This window comes from Euleptes europaea, chromosome 3 (assembly GCF_029931775.1).
Source record: "Euleptes europaea isolate rEulEur1 chromosome 3, rEulEur1.hap1, whole genome shotgun sequence".
Taxonomy (NCBI): Eukaryota; Metazoa; Chordata; class Lepidosauria; order Squamata; family Sphaerodactylidae; genus Euleptes; species Euleptes europaea.
In genome coordinates, this window is record NC_079314.1 from 83,604,054 (window position 1) to 83,629,754 (window position 25,701).

Sequence of the window (25,701 nt, forward strand, 5' to 3'; positions counted from 1 at the left end):
CCTCTGGGATTAAGAACCTGAGGTTTTTCCACAAGAATTTGTTGACCATCATAGTTTTCGGGTACAAGCAGGTTTGGACAATGACAGGGAAGATTTCTAGCCAAGAGCACCTGGCACTGGGAGAAAGAGGGATTTTTTTCTCTTCAGATAGAACAATCTCTTTCAATTTTGAACTGGTGTATTTCATTTCTGTGATTCCTCTTTCCCTGCCAGTTTAATTTGCCCAAATACGAGCGCTTCAAAAGATTTTCCTTTTGTTTGAACCTCAGCTGAATTCTAAGGGTTGGAGTCATCTACAGTTCACTCTGCCAAATCCAAGCAACTAGGAGGTGTGGCTGGGGCATGGGCTAGCCAGTATGGGTGATATTTCAGAGACATACCATTACAGAGCCTTTCAGAGCCTTGACCATTACTGTCTATGGAAGAAAAATGAAACTAAATCAAACAGAGCAGGTTGACTGAGGCTCCAAAATTTATGCTGGTGTGCAATAATTATTCCGCTTACAAAATTAAGTCAAGGGGAAGGAACTCTTCTCTGCAAGGGAATACTCAAGTTGGCTTTGCCTTGCCTTCTAAGAAGGAATATGAGAAATGAACAGTTTCCTGTCAACTTCGAAATCTGCTTATGAGTTCTCAAACTAATTGAAAGAATAGGTGACTTGTTAAAGTTGTAAATACAGAAAGAATATCTGGATTTTTGTGATACTAAATTAATTTCTACTGCAATAAATTCGGTCTCAATTATGCTGAGGAACAACACATTTACTTTTAAAAGGCAGACCATAAATAAGTTAGTTCTAAATGTAACATTGATTCCAGGGCTCTTGTTAGTAGAGCGCCTTCTTACAGGAAACTACATTACCTCCATAGAAATCCGCCTGTGTATCCGATTTCTGAGGCAAACACCTGTAGGAGACTGGACTTCATCAGATGATGTTCCAGAAGCTTGATCACTTTCACCATCTGATCCCATTTTCAGATTTTCATGTACAATGTCTACATTAAAAAAAAATTATTATTCAACTTGCTCTCTCTCTCTGCTACTCACCTGGAGTCCTGGAACAAACTGAAGTTTGTTTTAATTATTTTAATTAAGGCAATTTCAGTTTGCTAGTATTTGGAAAACATCAACATATGTACATCAACATATGTACTTGAGATTAGAGATGTGGGAGCCATCTGTACAAAATTTTAGAAACAATGTTTAATCATTATATATATATATATATATAAAATGAACATTTAAGAAAACTTTAAGAGTTCTTTCATCTAACAGTGCATTCCGGGTGTGTGTGTGTGAATGGTCTTAAGAGGTGGTGTGACCCAGCATCTGTGCCACCTGTGCTGTGCAAACTGGCACGGACGCAGGCGTAGGGGCACTTACGCCAAAGTTCTCCTGGCACAAGTTCCCCAGCCAGTGTCCCTGGAGGCATCCCCGGGGCATTCTGGAGGGGGGGAGAAGCTGCCGCTAGACAGCTTCCTAACCCCTTTTGGCCTGGGAACACCCCCAAATGCAATGGTGTTGCCATGCAACCTTTCTGAAGGCGCAGCATCGCTGTTTGCTATGAGGCATTTCCCCCCATTTCCGGGATTTTAAAAATAAAAAACCTCTCCCCCCCCCCCGCAGTGGCCACAAAACCTTATTGGAGGCGCCACGGCAGTGCCACAGCCACACCATCCCCAGCAGCTGTGGCTTTCAGGAATGGGCTGTAAGAGAGGGTAAAGAGAAAAGTTCAAGCAAAGTGGTGGGACTTTAAGTGTGATATTTATTAATACTTTAACACCTTTGAAGCATACTGGGAAATGCCAGAGATCCTAACAGTTACCATTAAATTTGAAGGGCCAACCAATACTATTAATTATTGATCTGATCCATATTTTCATTGTTTACCACAATGTCATCTTTACATAACAAATTATGAAATGTTCAGATTTGTTAAATCAAATTAAATCAAAAGCGTTTCCGTCTAGTCATTAAGAAGAATTTTCTAACAGTTAGAGCGGTTCCTCAGTGGAACAGGCTTTCTTGGGAGGTGGTAAGCGCTCCTTCCCTGGAGGTTTTTAAGCAGAGGCTAGATGGCCATCTGTCAGCAATGCTGATTCTATGACCTTAGGCAAATCATGAGAGGGAGGGCATCTTGGCCATCTTCTGGGTATGGAGTAGGGTTCACTGGGTGTGTGGGGGGGAGGTAGTTGTGAATTTCCTGCATTGTGCAGGGGGTTGGACTAGATGACCCTGGTGGTCCCTTCCAACTCTATGATTCTATGTTACTCACTTCATTTATACCCCACTTTTCTTCCCAGTGGGGATCCAAAGTGGCTTACAACTTTCTTCCATTCTCATCCTAGAGCAACCTGTGGGGTAGGTTAGGCTGAGAGTGTGTGTCAGCAAGCTTTCATGGTAGAGTGGGGATTCGAATTGGGTCTCCCAGATCCTAGTCCAACACTAACCACCAAACCACACCGGCTCCGGCTTTTATTAAAAAGATTAATCTATAGATATAAGAGTCTATAAACCTGTGCTTGTCAATCAATGTGAGTATGTAGCAGAAATGGTAGGATATAAATACCCTACATCAATAAATATTCAAAGAGAAAAAAGTGAACTGGTTATTCATTTTCAATCTTTAAAAAACCGATTTAGGATTTAAAAAAAAACTGACTGTAACTGACAAAACACTGACTGCAAAATAAAGGGCATATCTCGGCCATTCTGAAAGGAACTGAAGAGTGTTCCATTTCCTATCACGTGGCTACTTTCCACTCCTTTTCAAAAGAGAAAACTGAAACCACACGCAAATCCCCAAGGAAACAAACTCTACTGTTAAGACAACAAACCTAAAGCTGAAAAAACGATCCATGGAGAAAAACTTGGAAAAGAAGGCCTATGACCGAAATTGAAAAAAAGCTCTTGAATATGTGATCAGTGCAGCCTTATTCAAATGCAAAACAAGCATACAGAACCAATAGGATGGATCTTGAGGTGATTGGACACTTCAGCCAAACATCTATGTAAGGATTTTCTCTTTTTTTAGTTTTGTGAATTTTAAATTTGCACTCAGTGAATTCTCATGGGTTAAGCTCAGATAGTACATTCAATATAAAACTAGTGTCCCTCTCCTTCTCAATTCCTTCTAAATTTCAAGCTGAAGAAGCTGGTGAATTAGCCATTTGTGTGGTAATGAAAGCAGCCCTAGAAGACAAAGGACAGCCAGGCTATGTGGTCTGAGAGCACACAGGCAATGGAGACCTCTCAGCCTCAAAGTTACCAGAATGTTCTAGTCCTCTGTCTTTTCTACCTGGTGAATCTTCAAAGGGAGGACTTTTGGTGGCTTGTGGGAAGAAGCAGCTCTCCCTTTAAAAAACGGGGACAGCCACTGAAAGAGACTTCATGAGGACTCAGAGAGACACAGGCCATTTATGCATGTGAAGGTTTGCCTTGGATTTGCCGCTCTCTAGATGCTAATTTTCCCCATCCAAATTCTCAAAACTCAAAAAATAAGCCCCCATGCAGGGTTTTGAGAATTCAAATGGGGAAAATGTGCATCTAGAGAGTGGCCAATCCAAGGCAAAACCTCCCACACAGACATATTGATATAAAGAGGGTGACCAGCCAAATGGAGAAAGATAAAACTGAGATGAACAGAGCCTGAACGACAAACCTGGACCCATTAACATAAAAGAAACAGTTTTAGACCTAGAGAAAGAGGATTGCATTTATACTTGCTTGATTTTTCCTACACCTAGTCTTTTGCTGTTCAACTGGACACTTTAACTTAATATATACAATGAGAGCTTATACACTTAGGATAACTTTTCTTTTACTGACACTGAAGTTATTTCGTCTTTGCAATGATGGACAAGGTTTTGTGCTTATTATCTAAGTATTCAAGAGAAGCATGGAGAGTGAGATTCTCAAAATGTTCCCCTGCCTCCATGATGGCAGAAATAAGGAGGGGATTCTGCATGTGAATGGAGGGTCTGACTGCAGACTGTCACACTACAATGTTTCTAATGGCCTGTTAGTGGAAGAGGAGAACAAACCCTGTTTGTGAAAGGGAATGGTTGGGACAGAGAATGAGTAGCAATCTCACTGAGGTCTAGCAGCTTGTGACCAGGGATAGCCAAGTAACTTCTTCATTTCTCTCAGGGGCTTGGAGGGTCATTCTAACACAGACCCAACCAGCTTTTCCAGTGATGAGAAAGAGAGGAGAGAGTCTTCTTTTTATTATGAAAAACCTATGCTGGGATTCATGGGACCTACATGGATGAAAGTCATGTGTGACAGGGATTCCAGTAAGGAAAAGGATTAAGTGTGACTGAGTGCAGAAGCTGGCTGGATCCAACCCTATATGTATCAGTACAGAAAAATCACACTGTCCTACCCAGCATACAGTGATGTTGGGTTGAGTTTAGGGTAGATCAGAGGGATCACACTGCTTACTGACTCTTTATGCTCTGTCCAGTGTTTGACTCAAGGTTTAAGATATTTAGTTTTTGATTTAAAACACACATTAGCTGCATTTCAACCATAATAAGGATGAAAAAGAGGAATGAATCTTAAGGGCTACAATATCTCAATCTGGATGTAGATGGTTATACACAGCTTTCTTTAAATCTTCCTCCAGATGAAGTTTACACAACTTGCGTTGATATAGTCAACTACTTCCAACAATAGTTAAGAATCTTTCTAGTATCTTACTTAAATCTAAACTAGGCATGAAGTGAATAAGCAGACTTTTAATGCCATAAAATACGTGTGTATGTGCAACATACTCTTTCATCAATTATGTGAGAAATTATTCATGGAAGTAGTAAGCATATTACTGCAGCATAACTTGTTCATCACAGACCTGTTGACAATAGAATACCAGTCACTCAGTTTGTGAGAACACAAAAGATTCTTCTGAGAGTAATGGCATCCATTTTGGCAATACCATTCTAAAGCTTCCTAATCAGCAGAAGTATAATGACTGCTGCTGTTTACTGAGCTGGATTTGCTTGGGTTTGCAGAAATTTTTATAGTCTTAAATATGATTTTTCTGGTTTTACTTGCAAAGAATAACAAAAATGCTTTGACTTTTTAATGAATACAAAGCCTTGCATAATAAATGTCAATCAAATTATGCCCAAGTTGTTACTCAAATATATCTAATACAGTCAACCAAGTAACAGATGTAGGAAATGAACCATATGAAATCCAGTACATTCTGCTTATAATACAAAATAGAGCTCTGCTTATAGGGAAGATTTATATATCATGAGCTTACTGACACAAAATTACACCTCTGGGAAACCTAATTCTCATCTGCAGCCAACAAAGAACGGGTAAGCCTGCCAGGTAATTTCTCTACAAAGAGAGGGGAAAACTGCATTCATTAATATTTAAGAACTATTGCAAGGCTTCAGTGACATAAAAGCATGGAACTGATGCAGAAAACATAATAATTGCAAAAAAATCAGTTACAGACTTAGGAAGGGGAATGAAAATAACAGATCTGTTATGAATTCCGTACAAAGACTTTTTGCACTATAATCTCTAACCTAAATGAGCTTAAAGTTGAGATGCACATTCTTGTTTTCTAACTTATGAATTTGAATCCTAATGTTTTAGCATGGGGAGCCAATAGCAACATTCTGCCTTTATTTTGGATCCATTCAGCCCCCATAAAGTGTGCCCATGTCTTATTCCAACAATTAATTTCAGGAGCGATCCCACAGGGAGATGACAACAAATATAATTTTCACTTATAACAGGACAAAAAGGTTATATATTTGGGGACTTACAGAAGCCTTCATTTCTATCTGTTGTTCATGTGCTCTTGCTTATTATTTATTTACATCTCAGTTTTCTCCCTAAAGGAGATCCAAAGTGAATTATCACATTGTTCTCCCCTCCTCCACCCTGTGAAGAGGGATGATTGTGCCTTGTACTATGGAGTTTTTTTTAGTCTCTTTCAAACATGTGATTCTATTAATGGTTTGAAGTAACTGCCATCCTACTATAAGAAATGGTGAAATTAATACGCTTGCCAGTCTATCCAGAGGCAAATACCAATGCATGTTAGCTATTATGCACGTTTCCAGTAGGCCAAGCTACCAACTTTGCTGAGCATTGACTCATTAGCAGGACCCTCATGACTCAGTGATGAGGTGTCCCATTCTGCTCATATCACACAGAAGGTTTTCATTCCCTGAAAATAGGTCAGTTCAGGGCTGAAAATACTTTAAATACTTAGATGCCAACCATTCTCATTGAACACTCTTTGGCATCCATCAATGTTTACACCAGAACCCTTTAATAAACATTCATTCCCTGAAAATAGGTCAGTTCAGGGCTGAAAATACTTTAAATACTTAGATGCCAACCATTCTCATTGAACACTCTTTGGCATCCATCAATGTTTACACCAGAACCCTTTAATAAACACATGTACTATTTTCATGGACAGTTTCCTTTCAAGTAAATTTCGGATTAAAGATTTAAGAGATATTGCATATTCTTAAATTCTGTTTCTATCGCTATATCTGAAATATTGTTACAATACTGATACTTTGGTGTTAAAGAACAAGAACCAAAGAACTCACATGCTCTCTTCATGAACTGATAATACAAAGATACCAATGTAATGTATTACCTAGTCTGCTCCCGTTCCTCGGCATTGCCATGAAAGAGCCAAGGCTGCCACCTATAACGCTGTGTGGTCTCTGTAGTGGCGGCTTTTTGAAGGATCCTGTGTACTGGTGAAGGAATGAGTGCATACTATGAGATGTTGGAGGTCTGCCATTCTTCACAATGGGCTCTAAAATTTGCCAGCACCAGCCAATTCATCACACAAGCAGGAAATTCAGGAACATATTAGGAGAGAAAAGAAGAGTTACCATTCAGATTGCCTAAAGCAATAGACATCATGCAAATTCTTTTTTGAAAAATACATGCTTCTGATGTTTTAACTTTCGTGGCATTTAAATGAAATTCATAGCTGGAACAGGAAGACAGAGTTCAAATTACATAAATAAATGTGCATCCTTTATATAGGTTACAGAATTTGGCTTTTTTGATGTAAAGATTGCTTATTTATTTTCATGCTTACATTAGGGAAGTGAATCAAACCTGAATCCAAATCCCAAAATAAGTCTAGAGAATTTTTTTCAGTCAACTAAAACTGAATCTAGGAGCCCCGTGGCGCAGAGTGGTAAAGCTGCAGTACTGCAGTCGAAGCTCTGCTCACGACCTGAGTTCGATCCCAGCGGAAGTTGGTTTCAGGTAGCCGGCTCAAGGTTGACTCAGCCTTCCATCCTTCCGAGGTCGGTAAAATGAGTACCCAGCTCGCTGGGGGTAAAGGGAAGATGACTGGGGAAGGCACTGGCAAACCACCCCGCAAAACAAAGTCTGCCTAGAAAACGTCGGGATGTGACGTCGCCCCATGGGTCAGGAATGACCCGGTGCTTGCACAGGGGACCTTTACCTTTTTTAAAAACTGAATCTAAAATCTCTCGGCTTCCACGAACCTGTACTGAACCCATCTGTTTAAAAGTTTTTTAAAATGTGATACAATAATCAGGTGGTCATGAGAATCCTTCAAGACTGGCAGGAAAAGGCCTTTCTATACTCTGCCTCTAGAAATGGCCAAAAAGAAGTATTTCCTAAGAAAGAGAGTTAATGGAACATGAGGGAGGATTAGATAGTTCATCTGCATTTACCTTGATCTGCTTCTCTTAGATCACAATACAGACTATCTCTGAACTTTAGTCTCACTTCCAAATGATCAAGTAAATGGGGCTGTTCTTTCAGAGGGAAATGTCTGACTAGTTAAGCTTAAGACCTTTGAAGCTACTCCTCAATACCACTTGTAAGAAGGCATTTTTTGCATTGCAATTTCAAACCAGACCCTCAGAATACTTGGAGGGATGCTTCTGGAAAATACTCATAGAAAAGTATCACTGTATTTGTTCAGATATGGTAGCAGATTTGTGCCATTATTAATTATCCCATTCATTGTATTCTAAACTATGTGAGAACTTTATTCGGCCTCAATAAAGGAAATTATTCTCCACGATAGTTACATGGAACCTTCAAGTTCCAATCCAGTAACACCACAATATGTAAATATCATGTTTAGTATATACAGAAGTTGACTTATTAGAGCTTTGTCTAACCATTGTTTAAAAGCCATTTAATGCAATGTCCATCAAGACACCCTGTGGTTCCATTTGTTATTCATTCACGCTGTCTTTTATCAACTACACTGAGTTCTAACACTGATAAATAAAGGAAAAATCTATATATTATCTCCAACTATTCCTAATTTTAGTAACTACTCCCATGTCCCAACGTAGTTTGTTTTTAACTAAAAATGATCATAATATATGCCAAGCCTTTGCTTTTAGTTACTGTTCTGTAGTTTCTCATGTCTCTTCCCATATCTATACAAACACATACATATTATATATATATTTTTAGTGAGAGAGAACGCTGATAGAATTATCTAATGGCATTATATTTGCTGTTGGGACAGCCACAAAATCCAGGAAAAACCTGTGTCTTAAGTTTCTGCTATGTCAGTTGCTGAAAAATATTTGGGGACTGAAATCCATTCTGTCCTTGCAGTGGGTTCTGAAGGCTGTGGTATTACTACATGGAAACATTATAATGAAAAAAAACCTATTGTTCAAAATTGGTTCAGAGTGGAAGTAAGTATTAGGATCTAAACCAGCTTTTAAAAAGAGACTGAAATAGTGATGAACTCCAAAGCAAAACTAAACCCAAGTGTTTATGTTCCCAGATTCATATTTAGTGAGTTACTTCTTATAATGAATTAATTTTATTGCTTTCCTGCAGACCCCACAAAGGTTCTAGATGGTGAACCTTCCCGTATTCTGGAAACTAGCCATAAAGAAAAGTGGTCAGCAGATTGTTTCTGTGTGCCAAGAAGCTCCTAAGGGCTTTTTCTTGGCAACAGTTCATCACAACAGGATATTCTGGTAGTCTAAAGGAGGCTGGTGTCTAGCCACAATCTTACTCCATTCATTCCAGATATAAGATATTCTAAGAGACATTCAAGATGACCCTTGAGAGCCTTAAATCAGACTACAATAACTGTTGGCATAGAGGGAGGCTGAATAGGTAACATAGATCTCCCTTTTTTCATAACAGAGATTATGATGGAAGCAGTAGGAACAGATTCTAGAAGAACAGAAATGCCCTTCTCAATACAGCATGAAATGGTTGCTTGGTAACAAGATCAGGAAGCATTTCATATTGAAAGATGTTCAAACAAACCTTTCAGCTGTCAGGGGACAGAGAAACCTCAAGATACTGATATATTCAGCTCCCTTACTGAAGCTGTATAGAGTGCCTAGCTGTGTAAGCTATGCGTACCTTTAGATCATATTCACATGATACAATCATGACAATATAAGCTTAAATTTCATGCTTAACCATGATAAAGTTGAGATCCATAGGCAGGCTTCAAGGTGAAATGAAAATAGCAAAACTGGTGCTGTCTAGTGCCATAAAATAAATGGTAATATAATTAACACAGCATTTTTTCATCTCTATGTTCTTGAAGCATCTACCCTATGTAGATTTTTAGCATTTTTTCATCTCTATGTTCTTATACCATGCAAGCATCTACCCTATGTAACATACATGCACAAAGGCTACGATTTTAGTATAGGCATATAATTGGACACTCTCTCCTATTTACTTTGTCATTGTGCACATTATCCTCAAATTCTTTCACAGATGACAGATAACATTTGTTGAATGTTAGATAAGAAACATATACTACTCTGTAAAAATTATTTGAAGCCTCTACAAATATAGTCATTATTACTGGGATTATTTTGTAAACATTCTTCTGAGGTGTGATTTATTAGTCCAGAGGTTGTTGATTACTCCAGAGGTTGTTGTTCGACATCTGTATTAATGTAGGGAACCATGGGCGTCTGGGCCAATACGGGGCTATGAACAATACGTATGCCTTCAAAGTTCTTATCCTCCTCAGCACTCTTGGGATGAGTGGGAGGGGTGGGAAGGCGTATAACATTCCCTTGGGCCAATTCGCTGTTAGTGCGTCCGTTTGTTCCGACCCCACTTGTGTGTACCTTGAATAGTAACGAGGTAGCTGGTGGTTTGTGTTGGTCGCAAATAGGTCCACTATTGGCATTCCAAATTTCTGTGTGATTAAGTGGAATATGTCTGGATGTAGCGACCATTCTGCTTCGTTGATTGTCTCCCTGCTGAGCCAATCTGCCTGCACATTGGTGGTTCCCTGTATATGTTCTGCCGTGAGTGATGTTAGACTGGACTCCGCCCACTGTAAAATTGGCATTACTTCCTTGTGAATTGTTGATGATCTGGATCCCCCCTGCTTGTTTAAATGTGCCTTCGTGGCCACATTGTCTGTCCTGATTAATATGTCTTTCCCTTGAACTTGTTGTCTGAAGCTCTGAAGGGCTTTGAATACCGCTCTGATTTTGAGAGTGTTTATGTGTAACTTTTGTTCCTGGGGGGTCCAGGTGACCTGGGCTATGTGTTCTTGGAATGTTGCCCCCCACCCTGTCGTGCAAGCGTCTGTGTAGATCTGCTCCGGAACAGGGTAAATGAATCTGTGACCTTTTGATAGGTTGCTTTGGTCTGACCACCATTGCAGGCTGTTTTTGGCTTCCTTGGAGAGGAGAATGTTTAGGTCTCTTTTCTTTTGAATGTCCCTTTGGTAAGGCCTGAGGAGCCATTGTAGGGGCCTCGCATGGAGACGTGCCTATTGAATAGTAGGAATGCAAGCCACCATGTGACTCTGTAGTTTTGCAAGTGACATGAGTTTGGATGACAGTGCAGCGTAGGTTTTTCTTGCTAGTGAGGATATGAGTTTGACTTTTTCTCCTGTGAGAAATAGCATGTTTTGTCTTGTGTCTATATCCACCCCTAGGTGTGTCAGTCGTTGGGAAGGAATCAACTTGCTCTTTTTGTAATTGATTATGAATCCGTGTGTTGTCAATGTTTCTATTACTAGACTTGTATGCTGTACGCTTTGTTGTTCTGAGTCTGCGCACACCAGTATGTCGTCTAGATAAGGATGTATTCTTATTCCCTTTCGCCACCAGAGTGGCTAAGACTTTGGTAAATACCCTTGGGGCAGATGTTAACCCGAAGGGGAGGGCCCTGAACTGGTAGTGCATTCCCTGGTATAGGAATCTCAGGAAGCGCCGATGTTGTGGGCATATGAGTATGTGTAAGTATGCCTCGGTGAGGTCTATGGACGTTAGAAAGTCCATTGGTCGTAATGCCTCTGTAACTGACTTCAGTGTCTCCATTCTGAAACGTCTCAGTGGGATAAACCTGTTCAGAAACTTCAAGTCTAGGATGGCCCTCCATCCTCCATCTTTCTTGGGAACAGTAAAGAATACTGAATAGATTCTATTGCATTGATTTCCATCAGGTGTTGGATGGCTGCTGATGTTCTCTGAAGTTTGTCCTTGTTTTTGGATGTTGGTGATGTCACCAGTCTGTTTGGTGGGATGCGGGAAAATTCTATTTTGTATCCCTGTGTTATATTATGTTTAGTACCCACTGGTCCGGCTGGGAGGTTGACCATTGTGGTTGAAACAGATTGAGCCTTCCTCCCACAGGCTGCAGTGTGGCGTCACTGTTTTGTTTGGCGACGGGGTTATTCCCTTTGTCGCCCTGAAACGTGGAAAATTTTGCACCTCTGGTGAACCTTCCTCCTCTCCGAAAGGAGTTACGGTTCTGATTCCAATTGTTTCTACATTGGTCTGGCCTATACCTTTGAAGTGTATGGTAGGATCGAAATGGCGTGGAATTTGAAAAATTCTTGGATTCTTTGTGTAGGCTCTTTGGTAAGGCTTTTTTTTGTCCTTTGTCTCGGCTAATATGAGGTCTAATTTGTCTCCGAACAATCGTTTCCCTTGATAGGGGTAACCCATTAAGACCGATTTAGGCCTGCTTTTCCTCCTGGGGAATGAGATGTGTTAATTTTCTGGCCCAGATGATTGCTGCTCTGGATACCAGTGCTGATGTCACTGAGGCTTTAACTGCCAGTGCAGAAGCCTCGTGTGATTTTTTGCAGGCTAACTCTGCCTTTCTGTCAGCAGGATCCCTGATCATGGCCTGCCCTTCCTCAGTAACTAGATCTGACATATGTAGTGCAGTGACCGGTGCTTCCACCGGGGGAGCTTTGAGGATTTCTGAGGTGTTCTGATCTAGGTTGTAAAACTTTTTTGAGAGTATAGGCCATTGTTTGGAAGCCATGGGTTTCTCCCATTCTGACTTCATGAGGGATAAGAAATACTCTGGTACTGGCACAACTTTATCAGGTGTGTCGTGCATGTGAAAAAACTCTCTTGTTCCCTTTTTTGTCTGAGGGTTTGATGACTCAAGAGTCATCTGAGAGATCAAGAGCTGCCAGAGTTTTAGTTAATACCGTGTTTCCCCGAAAATAAGACATACCCATAAAATAAGCCGTAGCAGCATTTCTAAGCATTTGCTTAATATAAGCCATACCCCGAAAATAAGGCACCCCGGGGCTGGTGTGGAGAAGACCAGGAGGAGCCCAGCTGAGCACATGCAGTCTCCCGCGGCTGCTTCAAAGGCCCGGCAACCAGCGCGCCTGGGGCTGGGGTGGAAAAGACCAGGAGGAGCCCAGCTCAGCAGAGGCGGTCTCCTGCAGCCGCTTCAAAGGCTCTGCAACCAGCGCGCCCGGGCGTCTGGGGGCAGGGAAGACAGGAGGAGCCCAGCTCAGCAGATGCAGTCTCCTGCGGCCACTTCAAAGGCCCGGCAACCAGCGCGCCTGGGCCTCTGGGGGCGGGACCGGAAGGGGGTGGTAAGGGGAGAACGGGAGCCGAGAGGGAGGACAGTTCTGATTCCCTCGGAATAAGACATCCCCTGAAAATAAGCCATAGTGTGTCTTCATGAGGAAAAATAAATATAAGACAGTGTCTTATTTTCGGGGAAACACGGTAAAAGAGGAAATTCCTCTGTGTTAAACACTCTGGATTGTTTGGGTTGTTCAGTAATATCTTCCCATTCGGAGCTGAATTCTCCTTCTTCCTTTTCATATTTGTCTCCTCCTGCTGAGGAGATAGAATCATCCCCCTCCTCCCCTTGCATAGTCTGCTGCCCAGAGTTGTCCTTTAGGACTGCTTTAGTGGGCCATCTGCCATCCCCATAAGAAGTACTAGCCTCATTGCCAACAGCCTGGTGTAGCTGGGCTCCCATGTTGTAATAGATCTGGGTCGTTTGTGTTCCCTGGGCTGTAAAAGGCTGGGGGTAGAATGGCATGGGAGGGGGTTGAGCTGCTCGTAAGCCTTCTGTGAAGGCGCCCCTGATGAGCGAGGAGAGCTCTGTTCTCAGAAAGGCTAACCCGCCCTCTTGTAATGGGGGAAAGGAGATCCTACCGGTGGCCGGTGTCTCCGCTGTAGCTTCTTGTCCGTGAAAAAAAGGTGAGCCGCCTACTGACGAAGCATCAGGAGGCAAAAGCGAGCTGCGAGCCTTCTGTTCCTGTCCCCGGAGCGTCAGCGGGGTGGGGGACGGCTGGTGCTGCTGCAGCCTCTGCGCCTCTAGTCGGAGCGGCAAAGGCTAATGGCGAGCCGCCAGCCTCTACGTTCTGCCCCTGAGAATGCTTCACGGAAGAAGCTACTAGTGCCGCTGAAGTCTCCGAGCCGCCCGCCGCTGTATACTTTTGTCCGCTTCGTTGAGGCGCGGCTGTAGATCGGGCGGCGTTTGAGGCGTTTGGCGCGTTTATTACTGGCTGAGATGGCCCTTTTGCGCTTGCCTCCGCCGTTTGTGGTGCCCTTTCTTTTTGTTTTAACCCTCGAGTCAACTTGTTGACAGGTAGAGGGTTCGATTGCCTCAGATGGATGAGGCATGGCCGTTAGCAGGCTCGGGTCCAAATCGGCTGAGGCAATATAGTTGTCCTCTTGCCGATCCGCCATTTTGTTTTGGCGGGAAGGATCCTGTTAGTATTAAAATATATATATATCTCCCCTATCTCCCCTATGTTAATAGGACAGAATAGAAGAATAAGAATAGGTAAGAAAAATAAGTAGGTTAGACAAGAATATTTAGATAAGAATATAAGAAAGGCTTGAATTTTCTATTCCTTGTAGCTGAGAGCTGCGAAAGGCTGCTCTCCCGATCAAGGCAGGAAATAGAACTGGCTATAGGGGGCGTTTACCCTCAAAAGCCAAGGAAAAAATTAAATATTAATTCCTGCCTCCTGAGCTAAGAGGAAAAGGAAGCACCCATCTTGAAGATGCCCTTTGTCCCTCTGAGCCGAGAATGCGCGCCGGGGGGGGGGGAGAATTCTTAGCCAGTGTGTCCTCATTTCACCCCTGCACGCGGAGGTAGCAGGAGCCAGCTGTAGAATCCGGCCCAACCATGCAGAGCAGGAGCAACTCCAGCGTGTGGCTGGACGGCTACGCCTGGCTGGCGCAACAGACCCTCCTGTGCCACCAGGTGGGTGAGTACGCCACCGGTTGAATGCCTGCCTGCTTGCCCATGCCCGGGGGGGGTCATCTGGGGCAGCTGCCTGCTTGGGGCTTGGTCGGCTAATTTTTAAGTCGATAATTTTGTATGGCCCGCGAATGATGTTATAAATATCCAAATGGCCCTTGGTGGAAAAAAGGTTCCCCACCTCTGATATAAGGCCTAGCTAATCCAGAGGCTTCATTATGCCTGCCAACTGCAGAAGCCTATACATCCCCATTCTCATGCCAGAAGAAAAATAGCAGTGCTGCATATGTTGCCAGCACACTAGAGATCAATAGCTCAAGTAAGCACTACTGGCACACTAATATCAAATACACGGCGATGGAGAGCCTTGTTTAAGCAGGACAACAGGTGCCTGCAATGCTGCACAGCAATGCTTTTTTTGCCTACTTGGCACCATGCCTAAATTAAGACTTGACAACCTTGCCGCACACTTGCTACAGCTTCATTATAAATTAGTTCATTCCAAACTTTTTTCAAGTGCAAATACCTGTGAATATTTTCTACAAAATAAAATGCTCTATTTCCCAAAACCCTCAAAGACTACGCTGTGTGTTCTGCCTATAAAAGTAATAACTCTGTTCTTTACCATTACTTATTAAATAACATTTATATGTTAAAGATGATTTCTTAATCACAATCAAATTAGCAACCCCCTTGTTACAACAAACTTGATCCGGGGCATAGTCCAACATGAACTGACGCTCAACTGCTGTGGGCATATGCCCAAGAGAACTCAGCAACTTCTGATTTGGGCTATTCCACATCTCTCAGCGGAGAAATATTTTCAGCCTTGGCAACACCAGCCTTACATTTAGCCAGGAAACAACCAAGCTGGACTGTTTTGGACATTTTAACACGACTCAAGACATTTCTAAATATTTAAAAGTATAGCTTTGAGTAGGTTTGGCTGCAGTTTTTGAAAGTAGTATGCAAAACCACAACTGCATTAGTATCACAAATCTAATGTCGAAACTTTTTAATTACTGATTATAATGACATCACTCAACGCTGCAACAATATAAAATGCCTTGTCTAAGGTCACTTAGCATAAACTAAACCCAGATTTGAACCAGGGCCTTCTGATTTAGCTCTTGAATCACCACTAGATACCCATGAAATTAAATTCTGAGAGCTAGTTGCTTCAACTATATAAAAACAAAACTATATAATTTCCCTTCTAAAACCCTGATTTTGGGTTGGCAAATAAAGCTAAGTTTTCTTTCCATACCTGTAATATGAGGAAACCAGGTCTTTTGAACTCTGTCTTAGTGGTATTCAGCACATGCAAACTGAAAGCACCCAAAAAGCACCCAGATGGGTAAAGATATACTTAAGTCTATGCTAAAGATAAAGAATCTCATTTCCTGGAGCTTGACTACATGTTACCACGCTGCCACCATTTACTGTTTACTTGCACTACTTTGTACTCCTCTTTCCCTCCCTGGTTTCTCCTTCCCACACATACTGCCACACACACAGAATGTTCTCTTCCCTTCTGCTTCAATTCGCTTTTTCTTCTCACATGGCTTTACTTTCTGTATTCATACAGTCCCTAGGAAAACAAAAATTAGCAGAAGAATTCTGTCCCCAAAGGCACGAGCTGACAGCATACTTGACTTTGTAAATGCCTTTCATACGGGAGCAGTAGCACACAGCAAGGGAGGGAAATTTAACTTGGTTGCATAATGGCAAACCAAATGGGCTGCTATGAAAATTAATATTATTCATTCTGAACTCTTTGTAAAGGAATCGTTGCATGTGAAGAAAAGAGGATATACTGAGCACATAGATCTAGTCTAAGCAGTAAACTCTTAATCAGCGGAATAACAGTAGGGAACGTTAGGCCATTTCTGAACTAGCAATCTCCTGGAGAGTGGATTGTGTAATGTGATTGACATATAGCCCTAGCAATGCATATCCATCTCAAGATATGCTTTGACGAACAAAGCAACTTCACTGCTTCTATGTCCCCTTCCAGCAACTTTTAACCCACGCACAGTTGAACCAAGACCACTATTCAAATAAATAATTTACATGCAATTAAGGGATCCACAAGCATAGCTTGAATTTTCACTGACATCCTCTGCAGACACTCCCAATTGTTTTTACACACAACACCAGCTTGCCTCTTAACGTTCTCTTACTTATAAATAACTTATATTTAGAACCCTTACTTCTGTCATTTGTGTCCTACATCCAAGGCTGCATTGATTCTGCAGAAGTTAAAAAAGTGCATCTTATTCTGAGTTTTAAATATAAAAAACAATTTAAGTCACCAGCCTGCAAAGCTTTTAAAGTATTTCGGTAACACCTGGTGAAGCTTCTGAAGCCGTAACAGCTTGAGGTATATAAGATTTCTAGTGCTGCGGAGCACGGCTTAAGCTGCTTTTACAATGGCACTGGGGTATCTAGCCAGTACTCTAGTGTGCCAGGGAAAATTCACTCTCAGCCCTAATACCCAAGACTTTCTTGGCAAAGCACACTTGTACTTCTGATTTCAAACAAATAAGTGGGTTCTAGATCAAATCAAGCCTGAACAGTCCCTGGAAGCTAAAATGACTCAACTGAGGGTATCGTACTTTGGTCACATTATGAGAAGACAAGAGTCACTGGAAAAGACAATCATGCTAGGAAAAGTTAAAGGCAGCAGGAAAAGAGGAAGACCCAACAAGAGATGGATTGACTCAATAAAGGAAGCCACAGCCTTCAGTTTGCAAGACCTGAGCGAGGTTGTTAACAATAGGCGGTTTTGGAGGACTTTGATTCACAGGGTTGCCATGATTCGGAAGCAACTTGACAGCACTTAACAGCCACACAATGCAATTGAACCTGTATCAAGAAATAAATTCTAGCCAGTAGGCACTGCCAACATTTTACCAAAAGTGGTTACACATTTGTTATTTCAAAATAAAATGAACAGTTCTCCCCAATTTAAAACCTAATACTCAAAAGCCTACATTTAAATATCCAGTAAAAGTCTGCTGTTTTTCATAAATACATGACAGAATTGTAATAAGGGTATTACCGTTATCTTTGCTGCTGTTTTCTTCAATTGTCATTTGTTCGGCCAGTTCAGAAAGTGACTCATCAATGGTCTGGCTCCCACGCAAAGTTAGGGAAAGTCTCCTCTTGAACTTTTTCATTCTATCAGCAGTAATTCTGGCTTAAGAAAGCCTATTAAAATAAGAAAGATCACTTAATTTAGGATTTAAGACAATTATTTCAGCTATACCAAAGTTCATTTGTAAACATAAAATGAAATAGATCTTCAATTTCTATCTCTGGCTTGGAGTGGGAAACTGGTAACAATAATTAAAAACTATATAAAACTCATAAAATCAAAACAGCATAGAAGAATTTCTAATCCTTAATGTACTTACAAAATTGAAAAAGGAGGCAGTGGCAGAGGGCTGAAGGAATCATTCTCTAAATAAAACTGGTAAAACATTTGAATACTGCCTAGCACAGTACAGATGCTGTGAAAGTGCACCTTTATAAGCATAGATACAACCCAAAAACAAATCCAGAAATGTGGCCTTCACGTCACCACTGGCCACGGTGAATGACTTCCTGCTGATGACCCGCTTCACTTCCAGTACAAAGCAAGAGAAATCTTCCTTCCCCTAAGCTCTCTACACGTGCAGAGAACCTGCAGGTGGGAAGGGTCTCTCACTCTGTAGCATGAGAGAAACCCTGCCCTTTCTTGAACTTATGGCACATGCAAAAACTTGGGGGAGGGATGCAGTCAGCAAGGGTTTGTGAGAATCTTTTTGCTGCTTCACAAGACTTTCAAATCTGAGCATGTCCATTTTAAAGCTCGTATCCAAAGCAGAGGTAAGCAAATAAGGAAATATGACAACTATAGAAACAAAGCCTCTTCCTATCATTACTACTTGTCACTGAGTAAGGCTGGAGAACATATGATGCAGCAACCCAGGTCTGATCTTGGGGCCTGGATGGAAGTCCTTCCAGGAATCTTTTGTAAACTTGCTTTGGAATCCCATGGCGGATGAAAGACACAATATAAATGCAATATATAAAGTGTAAGAAATTGCAGTTAAGTCAGCTTCTCTAAACTGAAATTAGGTTATTTAGATTGACCAATTCAAAGCTGAACAGGGTTTTCAAGTAGTAGTACCAGAAATATGATACAAAAGCAGATCAAGAATTACAATAAAAGCTACTTCAGATATTCCCAGTAACCAAACCGGGGACGGACGGACACACACACACTTACAGATTAATCATTTTAAAAAATTATCCTGCTTAAACCAGTCAGTTACAGAAAATAATGTATGTGTAGAAATACTTCCTCCACTGAAATAAATGGAATTTATGGTTTACTCTTTATACGACAGGCATTCTTTTAAAAGGATTGTATGTGTGGGAGAGTGTGAGTCTGAGTCCAGCTCTCTGAGTCAAGTACAATCAGAGTTTCATTACAATGGGATCCTCAGAATTAAATCAGAGGAGAGATATGGTTGCTGCTGACACGCCACGGCAGTAACTAATGAGGCCTAGAAATCAAGAGGTAAGGAAAGGAATGGCTGAACCCCACATCAGCTTTGCCAATCTGGAGATAAGTTCTTCCCATTTGTAAACTCAGTGCTATTTTTCGTGCGTGTGTGTGTTTTTATGACTGTTTTCATATATAAGGTTGCACTGATTTCCACCAATTTCCCCCTCTGGACTTGGGAGAGCCCCACAAAGGGTGCTGGTATTCAGTACTGGTGAGTATCGCCACAAAAAAGGCCCAATACACTGATTGTATTTTTCATATGCAGAACATTTTGAAAAAGACCAATAGATCAATTTAAAGCCATGCTGGGGATACTTTTTTGGCTTAAACAATTCAAGGGAAAATACAGCAATTACACAGAAAGCCAGAATGAGAATATAAATTAATGCTAGAAAAAAAAATGCTGATCTGGCAACAATATACTTGCTAGTCACTGGCTTGCCAATCGTGACGGGAAGAATGGTGGAAATTACTCTTAAGCAGAACTTCCCAACTCAGAACTGCACTACTGCGGCATTTATCATCATCAACAATGGCTGCATGTTTTTAAGCATATTCTGGATTAGAGATTTAAGTACAAAACTAAATGCATTTTAAGGCACACACATAAACTGCCTTTAATCTGACAATACATAGCCTTCATTTCATTATGGTATTAATAATTTTATCAGTTTCCACTGGTAATATTCAACTGTGTAGCTGCTAGGTGCAAGGCAATATACTCTACAAAAATATTCAAATGCCAAACTATTGGATAGCAGACTGTCCCTGCTTTAGGAATCAGTGCTTTCATGCTACCATCATATCAACCTTAGGTCATGTTGCAAAGTAAACCCCACTTTACAGTTGTTCATCTCTTCTGACAACATCCACGATGCACCCAGGCTTCAGCTCCACAAGCTCGAAAAAATCAAAATCCAGCCCTCATACAAATCCTGCAGTCTTTTTAGCTGCAGACTACAGCATCAGCCAGATTCAGCTGTGCGACGGGGGTACCCTGTTTGTTTCCAGCTGAGTGAGGGCTTTTTAATTAGCTCTGCCATCATGCTTTCAGGGTTCTATAACAGCATGAGAATAGTATTCATGCTCAGTACTTATTCTGTCTGATTCTTAATAGGGAGCTTTCTCATTTGGGATAAAGGAGCAAAGTCAACTTTCTTCATACCTGGAAGCTCGCCCAGAATACAGACCCAAACCCCCCCCTTTGGTGCTGGTTGGCACCACTTGCCATGCTTTAGTGATGAGCTGGTGTCACCAGAATTACCAAATCCAAAGCAATCAGAATGATTTATGCTGCTGGACCAAGGTTCAAATTCAAAGCTTGTATGTTTCAATACTCAACCATCTGGTTTTTAATAATACCTTACCCGTTTGGTCTTATTCTCTGGGATTAACACAATCACAACTGGTTATACCAAAGTAAATACAAATGGGCTGTCAAGGGGAAGAAGGTTTCTAATGCACAAGTGACACATCAGATCACAGGCACATCACAGAACAAAGCACAACAAAATAATTAAAATTAGTGCATCTGTGACAATAAATGGGGAGAATAATTTGTTAAATATAATTGAAAGGCAGATAACATCTAGAAAATAGACCAGAAGAGATCAGAATCGGCAACAGAACACTGGTAAACTCATCAGTAAAAGCAGGTAAAGATCTCTGCTGATGTCACGGTTACAAGAGTGTGGTGTTTTTCCAGTCTAATAGATAGATGCTTTGTAGCAAATCAGCAGGGATGTCTGATGGAGCTTATGAGAAACTGCTAGAACACAGTGCCCCCACACTAACATAAGAGCAGCCAAGGTCTATGTATATTTTTGAAAGGCAACCATGTGGCACTGAATGCAAAATTTAGTTTCCCAAATATCTCAGCTTTTGTTTGTTTTGAGAAAGCTTTGAGCTCTTCCTGCTAGGAATACATGCCTGAAAAAATACAGGCAATGCTTGTTGAAATCTCCAAATGAGGGGGGCATAGCCTCTCGAAAATTTCTAGTGCTTGTGTGCCAGTTTTCAGCATTTCATATATCAGTGTCCTATATTTCAGTATTCTACAGCTCCTTACTTCCCCCTTTCCATGATTAATACAACCAAAATGTAAAAATATTAGTAACAAAATTATACAAGTCTACTCAGTTGGCACAATTTATACATAGAAGTAGTTCCATTTCTCTAGGCACAGAAATTTGATTTTAATTAGTATTTACTTCTGCATTTTATTTTGGATTTGTCATCTATCATCCTTTATCTCCTGCCCCTCTATACATCCTTATGTTAAACTAAAGAATGTCATAGCACTCCTGCATTTTCCAGGAAGCAAAAGCTGTTCAGAAACTAAAGCATATTAAATATCTGTTGAGAATTGAAAGATTTTATTTGGGTATTCATCAAGACTCAAAATACCTCATCTAACTAATTAAATACTATTGCTTCATTACAGACAACAGAAGTTTGGCATGCAAGATGACGATTGCTTGTTAATGACTGGGTATTGTGCACATTCAACTAATGTAAGAAAGGCAATCCAAGAAATCAGATACATAGAATCATAGAGTTGGAAGGGACCACCAGGGCCATCAAGTCCAACCCCCTGCACAATGTAGGAAATTCACAACTACCTCCCCCCTCCAGACCCCTAGTGACCAGAAGATGGCCAAGATGCCCTCCCTCTCATCATCTGCCTAAGGTCACAGAATCAGCATTGCTGACAGATGGCCATCTAACCTCTTAAAAATCTCCAGGGAAGGAGAGCTTACCACCTCCTGAGGAAGCCTGTTCCACTGAGGAACCGCTCTAACTGTTAGAACTTTACCAGTATACACATTTTATTTAGCCACAACAGGAGTTATTTTACATAACTTTTAAAATGCTCTCTGGTTATTTAGGATCTTAATTTGCCATTATTTGAGCTGCATGTTTGCTCACTGGCATGAGTACTCATGGGTATATTATGCCCACTCTGCAAACTTTATATTGGCTACCCACCAAAGGGCGGATTGAGTTAAGATAGCAGAATTTCTTTTTTTGACCTCTGACTTCAAGACCTCGCACTTTGGTGAAAAGGTGCACTCTGAATTCTACATGCTACTTCTAGTGTCCACATGGTAACTTAAATCAGCAGGCAACCTGGTACAAAATTGAACTTCTAAAGAAAAACCTAAAATTTAAAGCACAATCTCCTCTGACATCCACTTGCTGTTTTCCCACAGTTACTGTAAGACCGAAACATTTCTAATATGGGTGCATTTTTCAGATCAACAAAACCATTTATTGTTCCTGCGGCCTCTAATTTCAATTACCATGTTATGTAACTTGCTCGAGTCTACTGGTGCACAAAGATATTATGGTGAATGCTGACATTCATATGTGAATTCTGACAACCCAAAATGGACTTTGTGAATCTGAAAATTCAGAGAGAGTGTACTGAATACAGAGAGGGGTCTAAATGGGATTTCAGACATGTGATGGTCAGCATTCTCTTACACATGTTGGCACTGTCAACAGGCACTGGCATTAACACTGTTTCTGGATACATGAAAGGACACTCAGGATTGTCTACATTCATATGTGAATGTCCATATTCGACAATTTTGGACACTTACTGCTACACCTTACATATATACACGGTACAGGATCTTGTAACCCTCACTGCGCTTCTATTTTTACATTTTTAGTAGAACATCAAGAATGCCTGCCAATCACCTTTTGAAATCTAACACAGCATTGTTTGGGACTTACAATGGGTTCCCTAAGTCCAGAGAACACCTCAAAAGAACCAGCATTCATGACAAATGTCTGTAGAATCCTAAAAACTAGGTTTTAGATACAATATAGCAAATTTGGATGCACTATAAGCTCTTTATCTGCTGATTCCTACTGGCCTGACTATGAACATGTTTATATTTTCCAGCAGCTGCACTATAAATGTGTTCATTCATATGCAGCTCAAAAAAATGCAGAGCACTTGCAAAAGAATGAAGGCGTTCTATGCTGGTTTGTCACTGATGTAATCCAACTGTACCATTTACAGAACAGATTCAGTTACCACTTACATCACCCAGCTCAATGTTAGGTTTTTATACATTAATGATATTGTAAAGTAAAATAAACGTTGATAGAAATTCAATAATAAATAAATAAATAATAAATATGTTATCAAAAGCAGCTCACTTAGCTAACACACCTCATTTTGCACTTCCCTAATTTAATTAGGTTTTAAGCTGAGCCATCCTAAGCAAAGTTACACCTGTCTAATTCCATTGAAGTCAATGGGCTTAGAAGGCTGTAACTCTGCTTAAGATGGCACTGTAAAGCTGTCATAAAATTGAGACACTTCAACAGCATATATTTCAACAACCCCTTCAAACTTGTTCACATATGTAATCTTTCAAATTAAACTGTTTTATACAGAGTCCGACCATTGGCTTGCCTAGCATCTTATTGTTGTCTACACTAGCATCAGCACAAAATGTTGAATTTTCAAAATGTACTGCCCAAACAAAAAATGCATATATAGTACAGATACAAGCCAGAGGGGTTGGATAAAGATAACTAAAGACCCAAGATTCTATAACGCAGCCTAGTAATAATTCCCAAGTAACCCTATGCCTCAACCCCACAAGACTTCCAGAGGAAAAAATTGCCTGACAAAATAAAAGCAACGTAGAAATCAAGATAATCAAACCGATATCATATGGATTTCCTGTCAAAGTATTCTGAAAGACAATGCTAAAATACTTTAATGATCTGCAAGCTAGCTAAGTGCTGATAAAGTGACCTCCCCAATCACATGGCACACCTAATGATACTAAGAACAAAGTGTAAGACCACCTAAATTGACATTTGCTAGCTTATGGGGAGCTATGGGAGACCAACAAGAAACAAAGCAATTTGTTTATTTACACTGAAAGAACTAGCAGATGGATTTTTTTTTGCTGTGTCAAGCCATCCCAAACAAATGCAAGAGCTTAACATTTGTCCATTGTATTTCCTTTGTGCCTAGTACAATAGTATGTGGACATATCATAAATAGCATAAAACAGCAACTCAATATACAGTGCACTGAAAGTTATTTCCAATAAATCATCTATCCAGTGCATTTTTATCCTGCCTTTCCTCCAAGGAGCTCAGGGTGGTGTAGCTCTCCCTTCCTCATTCCACCCTCACAACAAACCTGTGAGGTAGGTGAAGCTGACCGAGAGTGGTTACCAAGGTTACTTAGTGAACTTCATCACATGGTGGGGAATTGAACCCAACCTTAGTCAGATACCCTAGCTACTACATCATATTGGCTAGTTTCCTACTAAAACCACAAACTACAGTAGTGCGCATTCTCCTATAAAATCAAGACCCAAAATTTCTAGTTGTTTATAACACAAAGACCTTCGCATTCTTATCACAGCACGTGGTATATTTAGGCCTGGGGAACCCTGATCGGGTAGAAAGGCAGCATAAAAATGTTCTAAATAAAATAAATAAAAACGTCCCTAAATGTTCACTTCTTAGTGTAAAGAATCATGCAACATGATCAAAACTAAATTTTAACATAGGTCAAAAAGGTAAGCATATGAATGTTTTAGACTGGGTAAAAAAATGGCTCCTACCTTCCCTTCCCAAAACAATACATCTCAGCTTCCCTCTCTCTAAAATGCATCCCCGAACAGGTAATCTCACTTCTGTTTCTTTTAACACATCCAGAATCTCACATTTTAGATTATGAAAGATATAAAAGATGTCTTAAATATATACTAGCAAAATGTTCATTAGAGCAGACAGATTGTGTGCTTGGAAGAGAGGACACATATATACTGCAGGGATCCCAGTGTCAGGGTAGAAGGACATTTCATCTTCACTTCAACTGTGTCCAAATGCATCTCTTTGCCTTTCCTCATAACAATGAATGTCATGTATTAATTTATACAGCAGAAAGTAAAGAGACACTGCTCGGACTTTGTGCCCTTGGTGATGTCACTAAGAAACCCATTGTTTCCATGTCACATTCTAGACTGTGTTTCTTATTCTCACTAGAGCATTACAGAATGTTGAGAACTGGCTTTTACAGACAAAAAATAAATTAAAGCCTGTCAGGTATGCTAGGTGGAGGACGGATTGAGAGTTCCCCTTTTTATCGGTCACTCTTCCAACTTGCTCTACTTCTCCAGCATCACTCCCAATTCTCCTGACCGCTGTAGAAGACATTGCAAGGGGTGGGGGGAATTGAAAGGCCTGGGTCAGGCATACTTTTCTAAACCAGATCCTTGCCACCATCTGAGAAGAACAAAGGGAAGCCCTTCATGGTCTTGGACCCACATACCTGCAGGACCGCCTCTCCTGCTATGATCTGCTGTGACTGCTTTGCTCAGCCAAACAAAGCCTTCTAAATGTGCCACCCTGCAAATAGCTAAGCTCGGCAGCTGTCCTTTCATGTACATTCACAGCGATAGGTCCCACCTACAGGGGAACAGTGTGCCTGAGGAAGTCAGGAAGGCTCCCAGACTTCTATCATTCCACAGAATGTGCAAAACAGTGATGTTCAAGAGAAAACAATAATTAATATAAACTTAGAACCATAGTAGACTGGAATGGACCAGGATGGCTCTTTCATAATGCAACATGATTGCAGTCCACTGCTATGATTATTGTAGGTATCGCCCACTTTTACTAA

General features: G+C 40.8%; 1 protein-coding gene across 1 annotated transcript in view; it reads right to left on the reverse strand.

The window, feature by feature from the left end:
- The window catches only part of CDK17 (cyclin dependent kinase 17), a 61,375-nt gene extending 43,686 nt beyond the window's left edge, over positions 1-17,689 (reverse strand). The window contains exons 1-3 of the mRNA XM_056846701.1: positions 17,541-17,689; positions 6,639-6,803; positions 863-996 (exon numbers count right to left, since the gene is read on the reverse strand). Coding sequence (XP_056702679.1) covers positions 863-996; positions 6,639-6,803; positions 17,541-17,658 — 417 coding nt within the window. The 5' untranslated portion in view covers positions 17,659-17,689. The remainder of the gene's footprint in view (positions 1-862; positions 997-6,638; positions 6,804-17,540) is intronic.
- Between the last annotated feature and the right edge of the window lie 8,012 nt (positions 17,690-25,701).